Source organism: Microtus ochrogaster, chromosome 24, assembly GCF_000317375.1.
Source record: "Microtus ochrogaster isolate Prairie Vole_2 chromosome 24, MicOch1.0, whole genome shotgun sequence".
Taxonomy (NCBI): domain Eukaryota; kingdom Metazoa; phylum Chordata; class Mammalia; order Rodentia; family Cricetidae; genus Microtus; species Microtus ochrogaster.
The window spans coordinates 19,472,252-19,491,457 of NC_022024.1; the positions used below are offsets into that span (position 1 = coordinate 19,472,252).

At 40.3% G+C, this 19,206-nt stretch overlaps 1 protein-coding gene across 3 annotated transcripts in view; it reads left to right on the forward strand.

Annotated features, from left to right (window-relative positions):
• Positions 1-19,206, forward strand: part of Mettl25 (methyltransferase like 25) — a 60,419-nt gene that overhangs the window by 30,385 nt on the left and 10,828 nt on the right. For 2 of the 3 annotated variants that reach the window (XM_005358102.3, XM_026784562.1), the window contains 2 exons: positions 901-974; positions 16,410-16,503. In XM_005358102.3, the coding sequence (XP_005358159.1) occupies positions 901-974; positions 16,410-16,503 (168 nt within the window). Of the gene's footprint in view, positions 1-900; positions 975-4,201; positions 4,330-16,409; positions 16,504-19,206 lie in introns of those variants that run through there. The other variant, XM_026784561.1, reaches the window with a different exon arrangement.

Here is a 19,206-nt window from a genome sequence, read left to right on the forward strand (position 1 = left end):
CCTGGCTTTTTTCTCTTTCTAAAATAGTAATTTTGCATGAATGCTAGCTTGTTGCTATTATTAATTTTTCTTTATCCCTATACTGTCAGTCTAAGAAGTCCCTTGAGGTAAACTGGCATTTTGGTGACTTTTGTAATTTTTTAAGTTCAGTTCCCAAAGCCCATATTAGACAGCTCACAACCTCCTGTAACTCTAGCTTCATGGTGCTCAGCATCTCTGGGCCTCTGTGGGCACGTGTACACATGCCTGAATTCAGACACACACATGCATGTAATTGAAGAAGTAAAATAAAACTTGAAAAAGAAACTTGCACCATTCATGAGACACCTCTCCGTTGTTTTCCTAAAAGCAGGGTCTTCAGTTTCCTTTGTCCTTTTTAACTCTTTTCTTTAAGTCTCTGGTGCCATGGGCTTTCATGCTTCAGACAGTTTTAAAACATTTCCTATAGGTGCTGTCTTTCCCAGTGTGAAGCCTAGGTCGTGTCCACATCAATTAGGAGAGGCTCATGATGATCTCCTTCACACACGTCCTTCCCAACTCTGCTGGACTTCCGAGATGATGGGGATGGACTTTAAAGTTGATTTCTTCCCATTAGCTGATCCCTAAGCTATTTGGAGGCAATAGCTTATTTTTTTAACCAATTATAACTTTTCTTCCCCATTTACTGACATTCCTTTTACAGTTTTTTGTTTTGTTTCAGAATTACTTCCTCAACAAGAGTTAGTCTCAGGGTAATCCTTTAATTTACAGTGGAAAAACTATAAAAAAATTCTACTCTTTGCTTAACAACAAAGTCGTGTTTGTAACATTTATGAGTTTCCAAGTCTCTAGTACTAATTTTGTTTCTAGGTTTTTTTTATTTATTTATTATTCTTACACATTTATCTGCATTTTTTCCAGCTGCCTACTGAATCACTCTTCTATCGTGCCGTTCTTCAGAATATTATTAAAGACTATTATGGCATCACCAAATGGTATGAGAATTTTGCGTTGTAATTCTGCTGGGGTCCAGAGGTATTTCCTAGGAGATGAAATACCTCTAGTTCAATACCAAGCAACCAAACGATGAGTAAATAAATGTCTGTGTTACATTGTTAGCTAAGTGAATTTTTAATATTTGAGTACATTTATGAGGGATAAATTATAATTAGTTTTTGCTCGTGTGATTTTAGAAAAAATCTTTTTGTGTGAGAGAGTACATTGAGTTTATTAATAATTACTCAAGGACAATCAGTGTGGCCCAGAATTGACCACAGCAAAGAGGAACAGGGATGTCCCTAACTTCAGTGCATTTCCCCATCTGTAGCAGCGGATTAATAGTGCAGCCTCAGGGGGTTTCTGGAAGCAGAAAATGTGACCGTGAGACTAAAGCAAGTGGTACGTTGTTTGGCGGTCAGTTGGTAGTGAATAGATGGTGGCTCCGCCATCATTAAAGCACCTTGCTAATACATCATTTGTTCTTCATATTGAAGAGATTGGATAAAGCAGAATGAAATATTGATATATACAACAACTTGGCTGAGTCTCTGGAGACTTACATTGGATGAATGTAATTATAAATTATAAAAGGATATAGATTGTGTGATTCTGTTATTATATGTCCTGAGGGATGGAAATGTAGCTCAGGGGAAGAACATTTTTCTAGTATATACAAGTCTTAGCACCACAAGGGGTCAGGGTGCTGGGGACAACAAGGTAGACAGGGCAGTGTGTTCATGACAGAGTTGTAGAGTAGCAAGATACTGCTGATTCCCGGGGAAAGGGAGAAAGTAGGAGGAGAAAGGCATGTGGTGTAAGACAGCAAAACAAGTGATCCTCAGGGGAAATACTCTCTTACTGATAGACTCTGTATCCGCTTTGCCAGCCTGAGGCCTGGTGGGAAGATACACAAAGGGTATACTATGCCTACTTCTTCTTCCAGCTTTGTGTGATCTTCTGCGTTAAAGTAAAGTGAATAAAAACAATGGAAAACAGTGTGTACATAATAGAACCTATAAAACATTTTAGAGTCAAGTTATAAAATAATAATAAGTGACCACCATTTTTAAAGAAGTGGGTGGTTTTAAGTATAATAGAAAGAATTGACGAAGTTAGAAGTATAGGTCAGCAGTGCAGCCCTTGTCTAGCATGTGTTGGGCTATGATTTTGATCTCCACTACAAAATGAAAAAAAAAGGAAAGAAGGGGATAGGAGACAAAGAGGGAGAAGAAGGCATAGCACGTCAGGAAGCAGCAGTCTGCTGGGGAAGATGGTGTCTGGAAGGAATGTCAGTAAGCAGAAAGATGAAGAGTGCCAGAGGAAGGCTAGAGGTGCACAGAAAGTAGGGAGGAGGATTCATTGCTGCTGAGGAAGATAGTGAATAAGGGGATAGAGATACTGAACAAAGGACAGGAGTCAGTAGATGCAAAAAGTGCACAAATCTCAACAATATTTGGAAACAACCTATAGACACATAATGAGAAGAATTGTGAGAATAAACACAGGATTGGGAGGGAGGGAAGAAGCCTTCAAGGGAACTATGGTCTAGACTAGAGACTACTGGGGGGAGAAAAGTGTTGCTGTTAAACCCGAGGACCTGAGCTCCATCCCTTGGACTGCATGGTCACTCAAGTTACACACACACACACACACCCACACACACACACACACACACACACACACACACAATTTACAACATGTATAAATAAATGAGATGAAAATTTAAGGAACTTCTATTAAATAGGAAAACTTAGAAGTCAAATCATGATCAAACTGCTGGATGAAAAATTGTCTACAGCATAAGATATTTAAAAACCTGGATGAAATAAAGATATTTTCATATACAGATAGCAAGTATGCATCCTACTAAAAGGAATGCTAAATGATTTAAATGACTGTGGTGTTCTGTAGTGGTCTCCATCTGTTTCAAGAGAAGCAATTGTAAACAAAGAACTGTAGGCAACTGAGGGAAGCTGGGAGCAGGAGAGGCGGCCCTCCCTAGGGAAGAGCACACTAATTGGTTGTCCAGTACCAAACTGTCAGCCCCGAAAACATTCATACAAGTAATATTGCCCAGACTGGACAGGTTACATTTAGGAATAAATATGTATATACATATACATACGTGTCTGCGTAACAGTGAAAAGAAACGGCCATGGCCTTGAAGGAAAGAGGGACAGAGTATATATTGGGAGGGTTTGGAGAAAAGAAAGGGAAGGGATAAATGATGTAACTAAATTATAATCTCAAAACAAAATAACGTAGGGTAAATTATTGTAAAGGCCAGGAGGTCCTCAGAAAAACTTCCAAGCAAATTTTGCTATTACATAACCAAAATAACATGGTATCTGATATATTTTTCTTCTTTCTCTTTTTAAATAAAATATACGCGGCAGAAAGAAATCTAAAATCTATAAATTATTAAACATAAGATCTTAGGATGATAGTCAGATATTCAGAAATAGGATTCTTTACCCAGACATCATTAAAACACTTATTTGTTGCATGCCTCTGCAATCTTAACTAAAAATCAGCCCTAGGTAGCCCTATGCATGATCCAACACACCACCAGCTAATCAGGAGGCCGAGGCAAGAAGACCAAAATTCTAGACCATATGGAGAATTTTTGTCCAAATGCCCCAAAGAGAGGATGAAAAACAAATAGTATGACTAACAATATACCTAGCAAAAGTAATTTAAGACACTCATGAGGAATTTAGTAAAATATAAACATACCGAAGAACTTTTAAAATTTCAAAAAAAACTGAAATTAAATCCTCCAGATGATTGCAAAATTACTGTGACTCAGTGATGGATATCCCATAATAATGATGTGTTAGTACAGAATTTACCTGTAGCATGAATAATAAAAATCTAGAGACAGAAGTTGGGATTCAACCCAAAAGCCAGAAAAGCAAAGCAGACAAGCCACTAGAGAAGTCTTACCTCTACCAAGGCTGGGTGTCCATAAATCAAGCAGACTAAGTCTCCCTCTCCTTCCATTTTGTATTCTCTCTAGTGCTGGGATTAAAGGTGTTACTCCCTAGGACTATGATTAAAGGTACGAGCCACCACCACCTGGATCTCTTTTCTGCATTGATCTTGTGTAGCCCAGGCTGGCCTTGAACTCACAGAGATCCATCTGCCTCTGTCTCCCAAATCCTAGGATTAAATGTATGTCTCACCTGACTCTCGTGGCTTTAACTTTGTCTCTGGTTTTCAGGAAAGTTTTATTTATCAAAATACAAATAATATACGACTACATTTTCCAGTTCTGGAGTGTATATGAGAGAGATGAATACCAAATAAAGCTAAGACAGTCATAAAGGGGAAGGAAGCAGACTCTGTCCTAGTGGTGGAAAGTTTGCACAAGGGGGAGAACCGGGTGGTACAAGAGTGTAGGAAGGAGTCTCATTTTTCTAATTCTTTGACAGTTTTATGCACTCCTATAATCCTGTATTTCAGCAGTTCTGCATATTCACTCACTCCTCAGTGGCCTCACATATCCCTATCCATTGCCCCTTCTACCTGTTCTTTTATTTATTTATTTATTTATTTATTAAAAATTTCCACCTCTTCCCATCCTCCCATTTCCCTCCCACTCCCCTCACTCCCCCTCCCGCTTGCTCTCCAGTCCTAAGGGAAGTCAGGGTGTCCTGCCCTGTGGGAAGTCCAAGGCCCTCCCCCCTCCATCTAGGTCTAGGAAGGTGTGCATCCAAACAGACTAGGCTCCCAAAAAGCCAGTACATGCAGTAGAATCAAAATCCTGTGTCATTATCACTGGCTTCTCATTCCGCCCTCATTGTCAGCCACATTCAGAGAGTCCGGTTTGATCACATGCTCGTTCAGTCCCAGTCCAGTTGGCCTTGGTGAGCTCCCATCCCACCGTCTCCATGGGTGGATGCACCCCTCGCGGTCTTGACTTCCTTGCTCATGTTCTCCCTCCTTCTGCTCTTCAGCTGGGCCTTGGGAGCTCAGTCCAGTGCTCCAATGTGGGTCTCTGTCTCTATCTCCATCCATCGCCAGATGAAGGTTCTATGATGATATGCAAGATATTCATCAGTGTGTCTATGGGAGAAGGCCAGTTCAGGCCCCTCTCCTCTGCTGCCCACGGACCTAGCTGGGGAAATCCCCTTGGACACCTGAGAACCCCTCTAGAGCCAAGTCTCTTGCCAGTTCTTGCCAACAAGTTCCCCTCCTATTCAGTAGCCCTTTTGTATGTGTGTGACTCCTAAGTTTAGTTGGGGTTGCTTGCATGAACATGGATGTGGGGCTCTATCATGGAGCATGGCTAACTTTCCAGTGGCTGTACCCCTACAGAAAATGGCTTCCACTGCCCTACAGCCCCGACTGCCAGTGTCTCTTGCTCTAGGAATAGGGTCTCATGAGCTCTTCCTGGAAAGAAGTCTTGAAACAACTCATTCTTGTGAAAACTGAAGGTCTCATTGTACCTATCTTAATCCCTTGCAAAGACAACTGCCCAAGTGTCTAAAATCTCCCTTGATGCTCCATCTCTCAAGGTCCCACTGCCTCTCACACCATCATGATGACACCGAACTCCTAATACCTGTACTTTAGTGTCTGAACCATCCAGACTATAGCATGGGCTTTACTTGTTTGAAATGTTATATATGTTTTTGGAGTGCAAAAGACAGAAAATTCTTTTATATTTTGTTTAGTTTTCTGTGTTGATTCAGTTAAGTTGTCCTCAGGTGAAAACCTGTTATTCAATACCTGTAACATTATTCTGTAAATCTCGCTGTGTAATTGCTTATACCATCTAAGTATAACATTTTTATTATAGTTTGATTTGGCATTCAATACACTTAAAAGTCGATGTTTTATATAATTGTTTAATTTCATATTTAGTCCTTATATGGGAATTTTCTAAAGGAATAAAGCACCAAAAAAAGAATCTCACAAGGTAAAAATCTCTTACAACACTTGTAAAGGAGGCAAGAAAATGCAGTGCACACAGCTCATTCGTGTATTTCCTTATTTTTTGCTGTATTGGGGATGAACCCAAGCATACTAGGCAAATATTTTACTACTGAACTGTGTCATTACTGCCTTACTCTTTTTATTCTATTCTGTAATGAGAACTATAACCAATTATATAAGAAACAGGTACTTTTTTCTGTTGTAATTATGAATTGCCGAGTTTAATCTTAATTTTTTTAGTCTGACCAAATAGTAAAATTATATTGCAGATCTTTAAAGCTTTCTAACAGAATTATAGCAGATCTTTTAGTCTGTAATGTGTGATCAAGCTAAAATTAAAAGCACTGTTTTTTAATCTAAAATGAACTTAAAGATTTTACAAAGTAGGCCTCTTAAATATTGTTCAAAGTCTTAATGTGTATTAGCATGTAAAAAGATCATGGTTTTTTTATGATGTTGGAGAAACTGAGATTCTGCACATGTCTGTTCTTTTCGTGTTTGTCTTATGTATTTAGTGTACATCTGCTTCATTGTGTCCTAGAAACCCATGCAACTGTTGGGTGGAGAGTTCTGTGTGCTGCCAGGCTCTTGTGGTTTTAGTTTTGGAAACGCATGTGGGTGGTATTGGATTGTGTTGAGTAGAATTTTAATTAGATCTACTGTGTTCTCTTTTATTAAAAGACAGAATACAATTCCTCTTTAGCATGCTGACCATGCTTTATTTTCACTGAGGACCCTCTTTTAATCTGCCCTTAAATTCCTATCATCTTTCCTTTAGACAGTCATTGTATTTTTCTAACTTGTTGAAAATGTTTAATAATTTTTCACCTTTATATACCCAAACAAAAAATATTCTTTGTCACCTTCAAGGCCACTTTTAATCTTTTACAAATATTCTTTCCACTAAGATCACTCTTGCCCATGCACCCTGGCTGCACTAGTTTATTGCATTCCCACGTATCTACTTTTGTGCCTCCGATGCTTTTTTGGAACTCTTTTCTCTACCTGGTATATCCTCTCCCCCATTACTGCCACCACTTCCCCCTAGAGCATGTAGTAGTTGAAAACCTTAGTGTCCTTTATACTCCTCACCTCTCCGTTCCTTCCATAGCACTTAAACTGTGGTCAGTGGTAGCTTTTAATGATATTCATAGTAAAATGATGTTTCCTTCTACTCTCAGTCACGTCATGAATTCCTTAATGGCCATACCCTGTTAAATGAAAAGTCCTCTCTGGGCCACATTTCTCCCGTGTTGATTATCTCCCAGCTTGACTGTGGTCTTATCTGTTTCACTTCCCTTAAAATAAATAATAATAACATACTGCTATCACTTTTCTATTTCCCTTGACTATGTTCTGCTCTCTTTAGCTTACCCCACTTGAACAGACCATCCTTTTCAGAAGCGAGACGTGTCCCCATGTTGCTAAATACCAGTCACTCAAGCCGTATTTTTCTTCCCCTGTCATCGGTGTTTCCGTGCTTTATTGTTCTGTGTTGAAGCATACTTATGCCCTATTCTAGTGAAACACTGATTCCCTGAGTGTTCCTGGAAAGTGCCAGGTACACGTAGGGCCTTGCGTTTGCTAGTTCTTGGCTGGAATTCTCTCCCATAAACACTTTCCTAGCTCTCAGCCCTTCCTTCAGTTCTGCACTCGGGGTCATTTGCAGAATGTCTTCCAGTCACCCTCACTCATTTCTCACTACCTCTCGGTTCTGCTTCCTCTCCCCAGTTTCTCCTTGGTATTTCCTGTTGCACTAATGCTCATGATCATCTCGTAAATCCTACTATGCTTTTTCTTGATTTTCTTTTGTATAAATGATGGGACCTGATAACCTTCCCCAACAGTATATTTTTTTAACTTTGTATTTGTTTCTCATGTCTTTGACATCATGCATCTCAATCCCATTCATTTCCCCATCCCTTCATATTCACTTTCTCTCTGCCCTGGCAACCTCCTGCCAACAAACAAACAAATAAATAAATGAAATTTAAAAGGAAAAAAGAAAAAGGAAAATCTCATCTTGGAAGCTGTCATGTGACACAATGAGTCACACAGTAAACCCTTATGTCAATATATCTTTACTTGTAAATGTTCATTGTAAAGAGTCATTGGTCTGGTTCAGGGCCTCTGGTTTCTGCTATACTAACAATGCTGGGCCCTCCCTGGGACTCTTCTTAGATATCCTATTGTTGCTCTGTGTCATGAAGATCCTGCATCTTTAGGTCTGCAGGACCAACCCCTTCACATGCCCCAGCAGGCCATGGATGGGGTGGATACTGGGGTGAGCCACCTTATAATCCTGGTTCTTGCAACCCTAGGTTGTTGTCAGCCCATCAGCTCTTCCTCATCCTCACCACCATGGTGAACAGTCTTTGTAGTGATGACCAACAGGTGGGGCCAGTTCTCCTGCTTTCATGCCCTCAGGGTCGGTACTTCCACACCAGTGGGCCATCAGGGCTACCTCTGTTGTGTTGCCCAGGCCTGTAGGATCCACTTTCCTAAGTGGGGCAGCTGCTAAGGGAGGGTCAGCTCCCTCACCTTCACCATCACATGGCAGAGGAGTGGGGTGTGGCCAGCTATCCCACTCACACCCTCAGACCAAACTCATGCATACCCCCACCAGCAGGGTCAGCTCTACTGTGCTGCCCAGCCGAGGAGCAGGGCCCACTTTCCTGAGGGCAGCAACTGGTCAGGGAGAGGATAGGCTCCTTCATTTGTCACAGACGGCCAGGGGTGAGGCCTAAGGGGGGACATCTCTTCCCTGCCCACACAGCTGAATGACAGATGAGTAGTGGGGACAGCTCTCCCATGCTCACAACTTCAAGGCTGACTTACCCATACCTCTGCAAACAGGATCAACTTTGCTGTGTTGCCCAGATGAGGTGCAGGGCCCGTTTCCATGCTCCCCGGGTGTTAGCGCTGGCAAAGTGGAGGGGGAGATCATCTTTCCCTAGCTCCCACAACCACACCACAGATGAAGGAGGTGGCACCAGCTATGTCCCTCGCGCTCCCTTAGGACTGTCTCACCCAAGCCCCGGTCTACAGGGTCAGCTCTTCTCTGTTCCACTAGTGAGGTGCAGGGCCCATTCTCCTGCATCAAGTCCCCCACCTGCGGCAGGTGGCGGAGGGAGGACATCCCTCACCATCACACAGCATATGAGAATGGTGTGATCTCCTCTCCCATGATCATACCCTCAGGACTAGCTCACCCATGCCCCAGCGCACAGGGTCAGCTCTGATATGCTGCCCAGGTGAGGTGTGGCACCCTCTGTCATGCTTGCATGCTTCCGCGTGAGGGGCAGGACCAGTTCTCCCTAGTGTTACAGCCAGTGAGGGGCGGGGCCAATTCTTTATAGCATTATTCTCTCTGCCTTTGGTGCCAGCAGGAGCCATAGACATCAACAGAAACCATGGCTGCATCAGGGCCATGAACCCAGAAATGGGCCCCAACAGGAGCCCAAGTCAAGACATCATGACCCTGGGTGGCAATGCAGGCACCCACCTCATCTCGTTCCTTACTTCTTTCGCCTCTTCAGATACTCCTCTGTTCACAGGACACGAACAATTCTGTCTTCCATAGCACACCATACATTTGTTCATCCTAGTAATGTCTATCTGCCTGGTGCTGCAAGGTGCCAGGTGGGCCAGTGATTTCTCCTCGGAGCCCGGGCCCGTATGGGTCTCCTTGTCCCGCTTAGACCATCATGGCTCTGGGAAGGGCCATACTTCCTCATCACAAAGAGATCAAATAGTGCCCAACCACTGCGCTGGATGCCAGGCGGGCTTGTGGTTGGTGCGGAGATGTTGCTGGAGTCCTTTCAAGGGCATGGGCTAGAAAGTTTTGGTGGCAATCATTTGAGTTCCACCTGCCCCAGCTGCGTGCCGTGGGGAATCGCTGGCCTGGGCTAGAAACCCATGAGTGTTTTTAAAAGCTTTTGGAAAAGGACAAATGAGACTTTGATCAACGCGTGTTGATGTTCTCCAGATAGTTGTTCCAAAGTGGTGCTGTGAAAGCATTTTGATAGCAAGGGTTCTCAGTATACGTGAGTGCTGCTTCTGCTGTTGCCCTGCCCCGATTCCTACTGCACACTCATATTTTAAAGACTGGATAAACTACTGACTGGGAGACAGCAGAGTCACCATTACAAGTAAAAGCATTGTGAAGTGACGGATACAAGAAGATGGCCATTTCATAACTAATTTGGGCAACTCTGTAGGACTCTGTCTCAAAAATATGATGATGAAGAGAAAAACCATAAGCTCTTGAGCTGTCTGCCTCAGGCACTACCCCTGTTCTCAGTGTTATGACAGTGAGGTCTTGAGTGCTTCTGAGCCGCTCCCCCTCCCCAACCCCATTTTCCTGTTTGTAAATTGAGATGGATGATAATTACCTTAAATGTATACTTTGAAAGGTTCAGTCACTGCTCAAAACAATGCGTGAAACTTAGTGTTTATTAATTTTCTAATACGTTCTATTATGGTTAATTGAAACCATCTCTCAAAATATATACACTCATATTCTTGGTGTTTTGTGAAACAAACTCTGAAAAACACATATAAAAACATTCAAGAAAGGAATTATTCTGACCCTCTGAGAGCATCCATTGTATTTAAGTCAGTATTTGCCTATCAAAAAGCCAAAGAAATTAACAACAAAAAAATAAAGTTCTTGTAATTTTTTAATGTTGTATACACTTGTGAACAACTGTAAGGTACTAAGATTCTTATTAAATGGACTGTTCACATTAGTAAATACAGGCATGTTTTCAATCTTGCAAGTTTTGTTCAACACCTTTTCATTGGTTTGACTGGTCCTTGCTGTCCTTTATAGTTTTACCATATGTCTAGAAGCCTGTATTTTTGACAGCTCCTTTTGGATATTGTCTGTATATTACAAAATACTTGTGTAAAATATTTTGTATTACTTTAAATGCTATACCATGGTATATGTAATATACCATACAAGTATTACTTTCATTCATATAATTTAAATACACATTAGAAATCAACTCTTCTCTGTTTTTATGTTCTTATGTCATATACCATATTGTAAATAATTTTGGAATTGTGGGTCAGAGGAGAGGGTTGTATTTTTGTTATTGCTGTTTACTTGCTTGTGTTTTTCAGAGGTAAAAATTGAACGTGTGTGTGTGTGTGTGTGTGTGTGTGTGTGTGTGTGTTTGACGTATATGCCTGCCTTGTGAGCACAAGTGCATACAGGCACACACAAAGGCCAGGGGTTAATATCTGGTCTTCCCTTGATCACTTTTGAGACAGGTTCTTTCACTTAACCTGAAGTTCATGATTTGTCTAGGCTGGTTGACCAAGCTTCAGGGTTCAGCCTATCTATATCACCTCTCCAACTCTACAGAGTTGGGTTTAAAGGGACCAGCCTAGGCAGTTACCTCAGGTCTAGGGATCCGAACGCAGATCCTCATCCTTGAACACCAGGTACTTTACCAGCTGAGGTATCGACACAATTCCTTGAACATTTTGGGTTTTACAGCATGAATTTTAAAAAGGGAAACTGTTACATTTATGTTTTTACTTATTTGACTCAAAGTTTGAGGGACTCTACGCGTGTGCCATGGCACCTGTTTGGGGGTCAGAGGAAGCGGTGTCTGAGGTAGGATCTGAAAGGGGTTTGGGCTTCCAAGGACAAGGCTTGAAAATGGAATAAATGTTCTAAGACTAGTGTTAATAGTTAAAAGAAAGTGTGCTCAAAAAAGCTGTTAAAGTGCCAGTGTTGCCGAGGAGACTGTCATAACACAGTGTTGGAGAGCTCAGTGAGGGCCTGAACAGCACTTTCATTCACTCAGTGAAGCAGAAGTGACCCAACCATTCACCTTGCTTGTTCTCTTTGTCTTATGGTTTCTTCCTGTCATTGCTAAAGATAAATAATAATACAGATAAATAAAAGATCTCAAATGTCTTATGCAATAATTATTATATAACATCCTAAAAGTAGTGTGCTGTTAGAATAAGAATAAGTATGCTGTTAGATTTTGGAACATTTAAAAGTATACTCTAAAAAGGAAAAGGAAGACATGAACAGATCAAAATTGAAAACGTTTCTCTTATTTTTAAGCCACCTCAAATATAAAACCCAGGGATGAAAACAGTGTGCCAGTACTTATGTCCTGACTGCAACCTGCAGTGGCATCTAATTCCGCTTCTTAGATGTTACTTAGCCAACTCCTAGCAGAGCAGCTCTTGGCAGCTGATAGCTACTAGCAGAGATTTAATTTTCTTTAAGATGCTAGCCCCTGGAAAGGTGACCTCATACTAGTGGAACCCACATACCCGAGAATATGTGGGACGGATTAATTGAACTTAATGGGTGAAAAGAAAATTGGGTGTGGGGGGGGGCGGGGGAAGGCAGATGAATCTAGGAAGAGTTAGTGAGGAGATGATTATGATTGAAACATGCATGAAATTCTCAAAGAGAAAAAATAAAATTTAAAAATTTAAAAGAATAACTAACAGACATAAATAGTGAATATAAAAGTTAATAAAATGTTTCCATAACATGTAGAAATAATCCATCAGCTTAGGATATGACTCAGTGGATAAACTGCTTCCTGCACAAGCTTCAGGACCTGAGTTCGGATCTCATGCACCCAAATACAACCACACCTATAATAAAAACCAGCACAGGCCTAGAGCAGAGTGGCAAAGCAAGGGCCCTGAAACTTGCTGTTCAGCCAGTCTCACCAAAACGTTGAGCTCTAGGTTAGCGAGAGACCCTGTCTGAAAAAATAAAGTGGGAAGGAAAAGAGTTATAGGTTAAGAAAAAAAAAAAAGCCCTCTATGTCTTGCAACACATACCCACAAACATAAATGCACATATGCACACATACTTAAATAAACCACATACACAAATCCAAACTATGAATTCAGGAGTGGCTTTTCTTCTTAATGAAGCCAGAGAGATAGAGTATTCACAACTTTCAGGGCAGAGAAGTGACAAATTGGTTCTAAAAACATATAAACAGAAATGAAAAAAAAACGTTTCAAGCCTAGGTGGTAGAACATTGGTGGTATGATGGGGAAAGAGGAATAATGGGATGGGAAGGGTCAATTGGGGTGGGAGATGGGCGAGAAGGGAGTATGGGGAGGGATGACTGACATGGAAGACCTTTGAAAATGCCTTATAAAACCAACAGTAGAAGCTTCCAAAAGTACATTTATATATAAAAGTTTAATTGGTGTTACCCTGAAACACGGGCTTATCTCTCGCCCAGATACCATAATCTATTAAATAAGACCAGTGTCAGATGTGGGTTGCCTCTTTTTGAGTTATTGGCCAAAGGGTTACTATAGGCTATAGGGCCTTCCCGCCAAAAACAAAACAAAACAAAACCACCTTACAAGCTATTACCATTTGTTTTGCTTACCTTCCAGACCTTGGTAGAAATGTTCTGTTTTTTAAAGTTACCACATACCTGAGTCATAGGATATGAAAAAATCAAGCTGATACTCAGCTGGGAGCTCTGTCCTTGATGGTGAATTTCCATGGTTCTGTGTGAACTAAGGACAAAGAAAACTCATTAAAAGTCTCATGTCTACCCTGGAAGCTACCCTGGAAGCTGTGATAACAAAGCTGTTCTGGCAAATTATGTCCACTGATAAAATAGTGGCATAGATGCTATGGGTCTAACCAACAACATTCTGACTGAATTTAAAGCCAACACCACACTCAGAATGATTTCTTTTTCTAGTTTCATCCATTTACCTGCAAATTTCATGAGGGCATTGTTTTTTACAGCTGAGTAATACTCCATTGTGCAAACATGTCACACTTGCCTCATCCATTCTTCAGTTGAGGGACATCTAGGTTGTTTCTAGCTCCTGGCTATTAGGAATAATGCTGTTATGAACATAGGCAAGAAAGTATCCTTGTGGTATGATTGAGCATCCTTTGGGTATATGCCCAAGATTGGTATTGCTGGGTCTTCAGAAAATTGAGTTAGGTTGATACCCAATTTTCTGAGAAACATACCCATTTCTAAAGTGACTGTACAAGTTTGCACTCCCACCAGCAGTGAATGAGTGTTCCCCTTACTCCACAGCCTCTCAAACTTCATCTGTTTTCAGTGGTTTTGATCTTAGCCATTCTGACAGGTGTTAGAGGATATCTCAGAATTGTTTTGATTTGCATTTCTCTGATGACTAAGAGCAAACTGGAGGCAGAGAAGTGAGGAAGGAGGGATGGAAACTTGAGGTAGCAAGCAGAGGAAGCCAGAAGTGGGTTGGGGGCTGAACATGGAGGGGGAAGAGTAATAAAAGAGATGTCTTGATGGGAGGGAGGCATTTTGGAGTTAGGGAGAAACCTGGCTCCATGGAAACCTCCAGGACTCCACAAGGTTAACCTCAGCTAAGACTCCCCTAATTGTCATCAGAGATTCTCTATCCAGTAACTGATGAAAACAGAGGCAGAGATCCACAGACAAGCACTGTGCTGAGCTCGAGTGGCTTGCTGAATATAGGGAGGAGGGATTCTAAGAGCCAGGGAGTTCATGATGGGGAAATTCATACAGACATCTGACCTGAGCTCATGGGAGTTCATGGACTCTGGACCAACAGATAGGGAGCCTTCATGGAACCAACCTACGCCCTCTGTGTTTGACAGTTGTGTAGCTTGGTCTCTTTCTAAGGCTCCTAGCAGTGAGATCAGGACCTGTAACTGACTTTGGGGAACCTGTTCTTCATGCCGGGTTACCTTGCTCAGCCTTGTGGCAAGAAGAGGAGCTAGTTCCTGCCTCAACTTGATGCACCATGCTTTGTTCAAGCCCATGGAAGGAGGCCTGCCTCTTCTGAATGGAGACAAAGGAGGAATGGAAGGGGATTAGGGATGGAAAAAGGGGGTCTGGGAGGAGAAGAGGGAGGGAGGGGAGACTGTGGTCAGTATGTAAAATAAACGAAAAAATGTTATTTAAATAAATTTTAAAAACCAATGCCATAAGGTAGAATACATTGTTTAGTATTGTTAGCTGAGCAAACATCCCATAACTGGCTAGGTCATGGCCCTAGGGTATGACCTAATACAATTATTCTGCTAACTGGACATAGGAATACACTGCCTCCTATGTTCTTATCTTTATACCCATAGATTAGAACATCCCTCAAGCCTTATCAGAGAAGCCGCTTTTTGCAGTAGATGCCGAGAATAAGAGACTGTGGGGTGCTTAGCTCTAAATGAGACTTCTGTATCATTCCTCCTCACCCTAAGGCTCAGAAAGCATTTCAGAAGAGAGGGTGAAAAAATTGTAAAAGCCAGGGGTAGTAGACTTCTGTAGTAAAGTCATATTTGCCAGACATTAGAAGATCATTGAACACATAAGGCTGTGACTGTGTGCATAATACATCAAGGTAGCCAAATTATGAGTATGAATGAGGTGAGGGGGGAAGGTCATGGAATCTCACTCCTGCCTGGCTCAAGAATTATTATCAATTGATGGAGACTGGGGAGAAAGGTGATGGGGGTGGCTAGAGGGGGTAAGGGAGTAAGTAATTAGGAAGAAATAGGGGTGGATTTAGCCAAAGCATCATATGCATGAATACATCTATAAAATTCTAAAACAGTAATAACAAAAAGACTTCAGAAAATATTTGGGATTACAGTAATATGACATAGTAAATAGAATCAAAGCCGCTGTGTTGCGAATTGTAATTGAAGGATCCATTGCACTGGTAGAAGGGTAGAATATAATGTCTAATCATAAGCGTGATGTTCTTGTACAGCCACTTTGGAAATTGGTATGGTGGGTTTCTCAGAAAATTGGGAATCAACCTGCTCAATTTTCTGAAGACCCAGCTATACCAATCTTGGGCCTAATTTATCACTTTCAATAACATGTAGGTACTGATTTTCTCATGCCTCTGATTTTTACATTATGCTTAAGTTGTGACCCAAATCAAGAGATGTGATAATCTAGCATAGTATTATCTAAATTGCAAACTATCTCATGATACTTTGTTTAAATTATAATGAAAATCTGCAAGGCATAAATGATTGTCAGACTCCAGTTGGCTGTTAGTGCTTGGTAGTTCTCTTTGAGTGGCCGCTGAAATATTGCCCCTGTTAAAACATGTTGCAATAAACCCTGCAGTATAATATAACGGCAATAAAAGGAAAATGTTTTTGAGCACAGTGGAAACTTTTGAGGACCTATTCCTTGTTAAACTTGAGATTTTTAATAGTATAAATTTGAAATGTCTCTTACATGGCATTGTGTTCAGAGTATTGTCTTCCACTGCTGTGTATTCCAAGAATTCTCAGGAGCAGATCCTAAATATAATGCCACGTACAAACATCACAAAAGTATTTCTTCATTTTTATCACATCTGGAGTTTGTGATATATATATATATATATATATATATATATATATATATATGATATTTTAAAATACTGCATGTTGAAATTGAAAACCATCTATACTTTAAATTGGAAAAACTCAAAAGAGATTCGCTTTTGTTTTGCAGTGATCGACACGTTGGCAAAATTTATTCCAAATGCTCTTCCTTTCTGGATTATGTCAGAATGTCGCTAAAGAAGCTTGGCTTAGATGAATCCAAGGTCAGTGTGGGATTGCCTTTCAGTTTCACAAAATACAAGAACTCTTGGTAGGGTGGTAAATTGAAGCAATACAAAATCATTTGCTTTCTACTATCCCCTCTCCTATAAAAACTCTAAATTATATTAAAATTAAGCCCCTGTTACCTTTTTTGCCATTCACCTTTGCTGTCAAATGTATAGAAAGTTTATTATTGTGTATTACCAAAGCAACTCCTTTTTAAGGATTTTTTTAGTTAAAAGAATGTTTAATTTCACTAAATAGAATATGGATAAAAAGCAGAACATTGTAAATGGAAATATTAGAATTAACCAAAGAAGAAATGATTAATTTTTAAATATTGATTTGCAATTTTATGACTAATTATAACTTAGAATATTAGATTTAGAATGACTAAGTGTGAGTATTCTGTTATGTTGGAGCATCACAGTAGCTGAAGAGTGGAGAAAAAGACCTTCATTCTTGCTGCAAAGGGAGTGAAAGAATAACTAGTTTTAAGTAAGTCAGTAAATCTATTCATACCAAAACCTACTTCTAATGAGACCGTATTGAATCAGAACCTGGCTGCTAGAGTTTTATCCACACCTAACTGAAGAGAGGAAGGGGAGTATCCAACATTAGTCAGTTCTGTAAATCCTGTCTCACCCAAGAGGGCGTGAAAATACTAAGAAGGACTGGAGAAGTTCATAGTCAAGAGACGGGTTCAGTGACAGAGATCCAAGCTTTAGAATACAAAATCCTTCTTACCATGACACTGTTGATAACATATTCATAGGAGTACTTTTAATACAGTATATCACTTTTGAATGCCAAAAATTTATGAGGCATACTAAAGACAATAAACACAGCTTGAAGAGATGGAACTCATCACAACCACATTGAGATATGACAAAGACCCTGGAAATGTTAATCTGTAATTGTAAATAGAGTAATATGCCAAAGGTTTGAATTAATAAACTGGACAGCAGACACAGATGGTTAGTGTAAGCAGAGAGATTATGGACAGTATAAGACAAAGTTTTAAGAAGATTTTAGAAGTAGTTCAAAATATTGTATCCAGTTAGAAAGCTGCTAAGAGCCAGAGGTGGTGGATAACTTCCAGGAAGCAGTGTTTGCAGACACAATAGAACTAATGCACGTATGAACTCACACAGACTGTGGTAGCACCTACAAGACCTGCACAGGTTCAATCTTTAAAAAGCCCAGCACTTCAGTGTAGGCACATGAACTACAGAAAATCTAAACTCTGCTTAAGTTCTAGTCACAGGAAACTACAGTAAACATGAAAGGAGACCAAAAATCTCCAGACACCTTTTTCAGAAACTAAGGCTGCAGACGCTTGATTCACAGTGGGCTCACACAACGTGAAGGGTTTCTCCATAAGCCTGCGGTCAGTTGTGAAAGTCAGCAGTGGACTTTGCTTGGTGAGCTGTTTTCAAGCAGCATCATTGCCATTCGGACCATAATTTGTAGTGAGAGGCTAGTCTATGCATTTTCAGCAGCATCGCTGGACTCTGTCCACTAGATGGCAGCAGCAGCACAATGATTAAAACTGGCAATTGCTAAGATTGACCTCTATTAAGAACCACTGATTTTGAGCGTTTTTTTTTTTCTTTATAAATTCATCAGTGGTCACCTAACAGTCCCATTATGTATCTATGTTTTAAACTGCCATTTCTATCAATGAATATGGGAAAGCAAAGGGCACTATGCAATGGTTGTAGTATATTGTCTTTATGTTTGAAGACTTTCTTGTTCACAGTGATCCCTTCTTTGATCTTTCATTTTAGTCGTAATTGCCTTCAAGTAATGTTCATTGGCCCCATTCATAATGTATAGATTATTTTAAAAACATATCTATCTTTCTCCAGGGAAATTAAGTCTGCGTATATACCTCTGAAAACAATGGATTGTGGTACACAGTCAAGTACCTTGTGGTAAATAGCAGGATTTTCTTCTTTTTGGAGGCTGAATAATACCCTCCCTTCTCTTTGTGTGTGTATACATATATATTCATACATATACATATATATTTATATACTTGTCACACATACATAGATACCACAGTTGTTTTAACCATTTCTCTGTCAGTGAAACAATAGGTTATTAACATATCTTGACTCTTCAGTATATAATACTGCAGTGAACATGGAAGTGTAGTGATTTCATTTCATTTGGATATTGGCTCAGAAGGAATGTGGAGTCTCAAATATTAATAATTTAATTCCAAATGAGGATAGGGAGAATGAACAGCCCATCATAATTTACCTATTTTTTTTCCAGTTTTTCCAGACAGGGTTTCTCTGTAGCTTTGGAGCCTGGAACTAGCTCTTGTAGACCTGGCTGGCCTCAAACTCACAGAGATCCACCTACCTCTGCCTCCTGAGGCCTGGGATTAAAGGCGTGCACCATGACCACCCTGCTAATTTACTTTAATAATAAATAATAAAATAAAAAATAAAAATAAAAATAAAAATTATCTATTTTACTTCCTTTAAAATTCAAGTTCCCAAAGATTAGTTGCATATATAACTTCATGATTTCTAAAAGTAATACGTATATAAGTTCTATTCTCTCTGTTTCTTCATAGAAACATAGTGCCAGTAATCTTTTGAGGAATACTGTGGTGAGTTTCTCAATCACCTGAAGAATACTATGGCCATTGAGCCTCTTTGCCAATGCTTGGTTGGCAGGATTTAATTTTT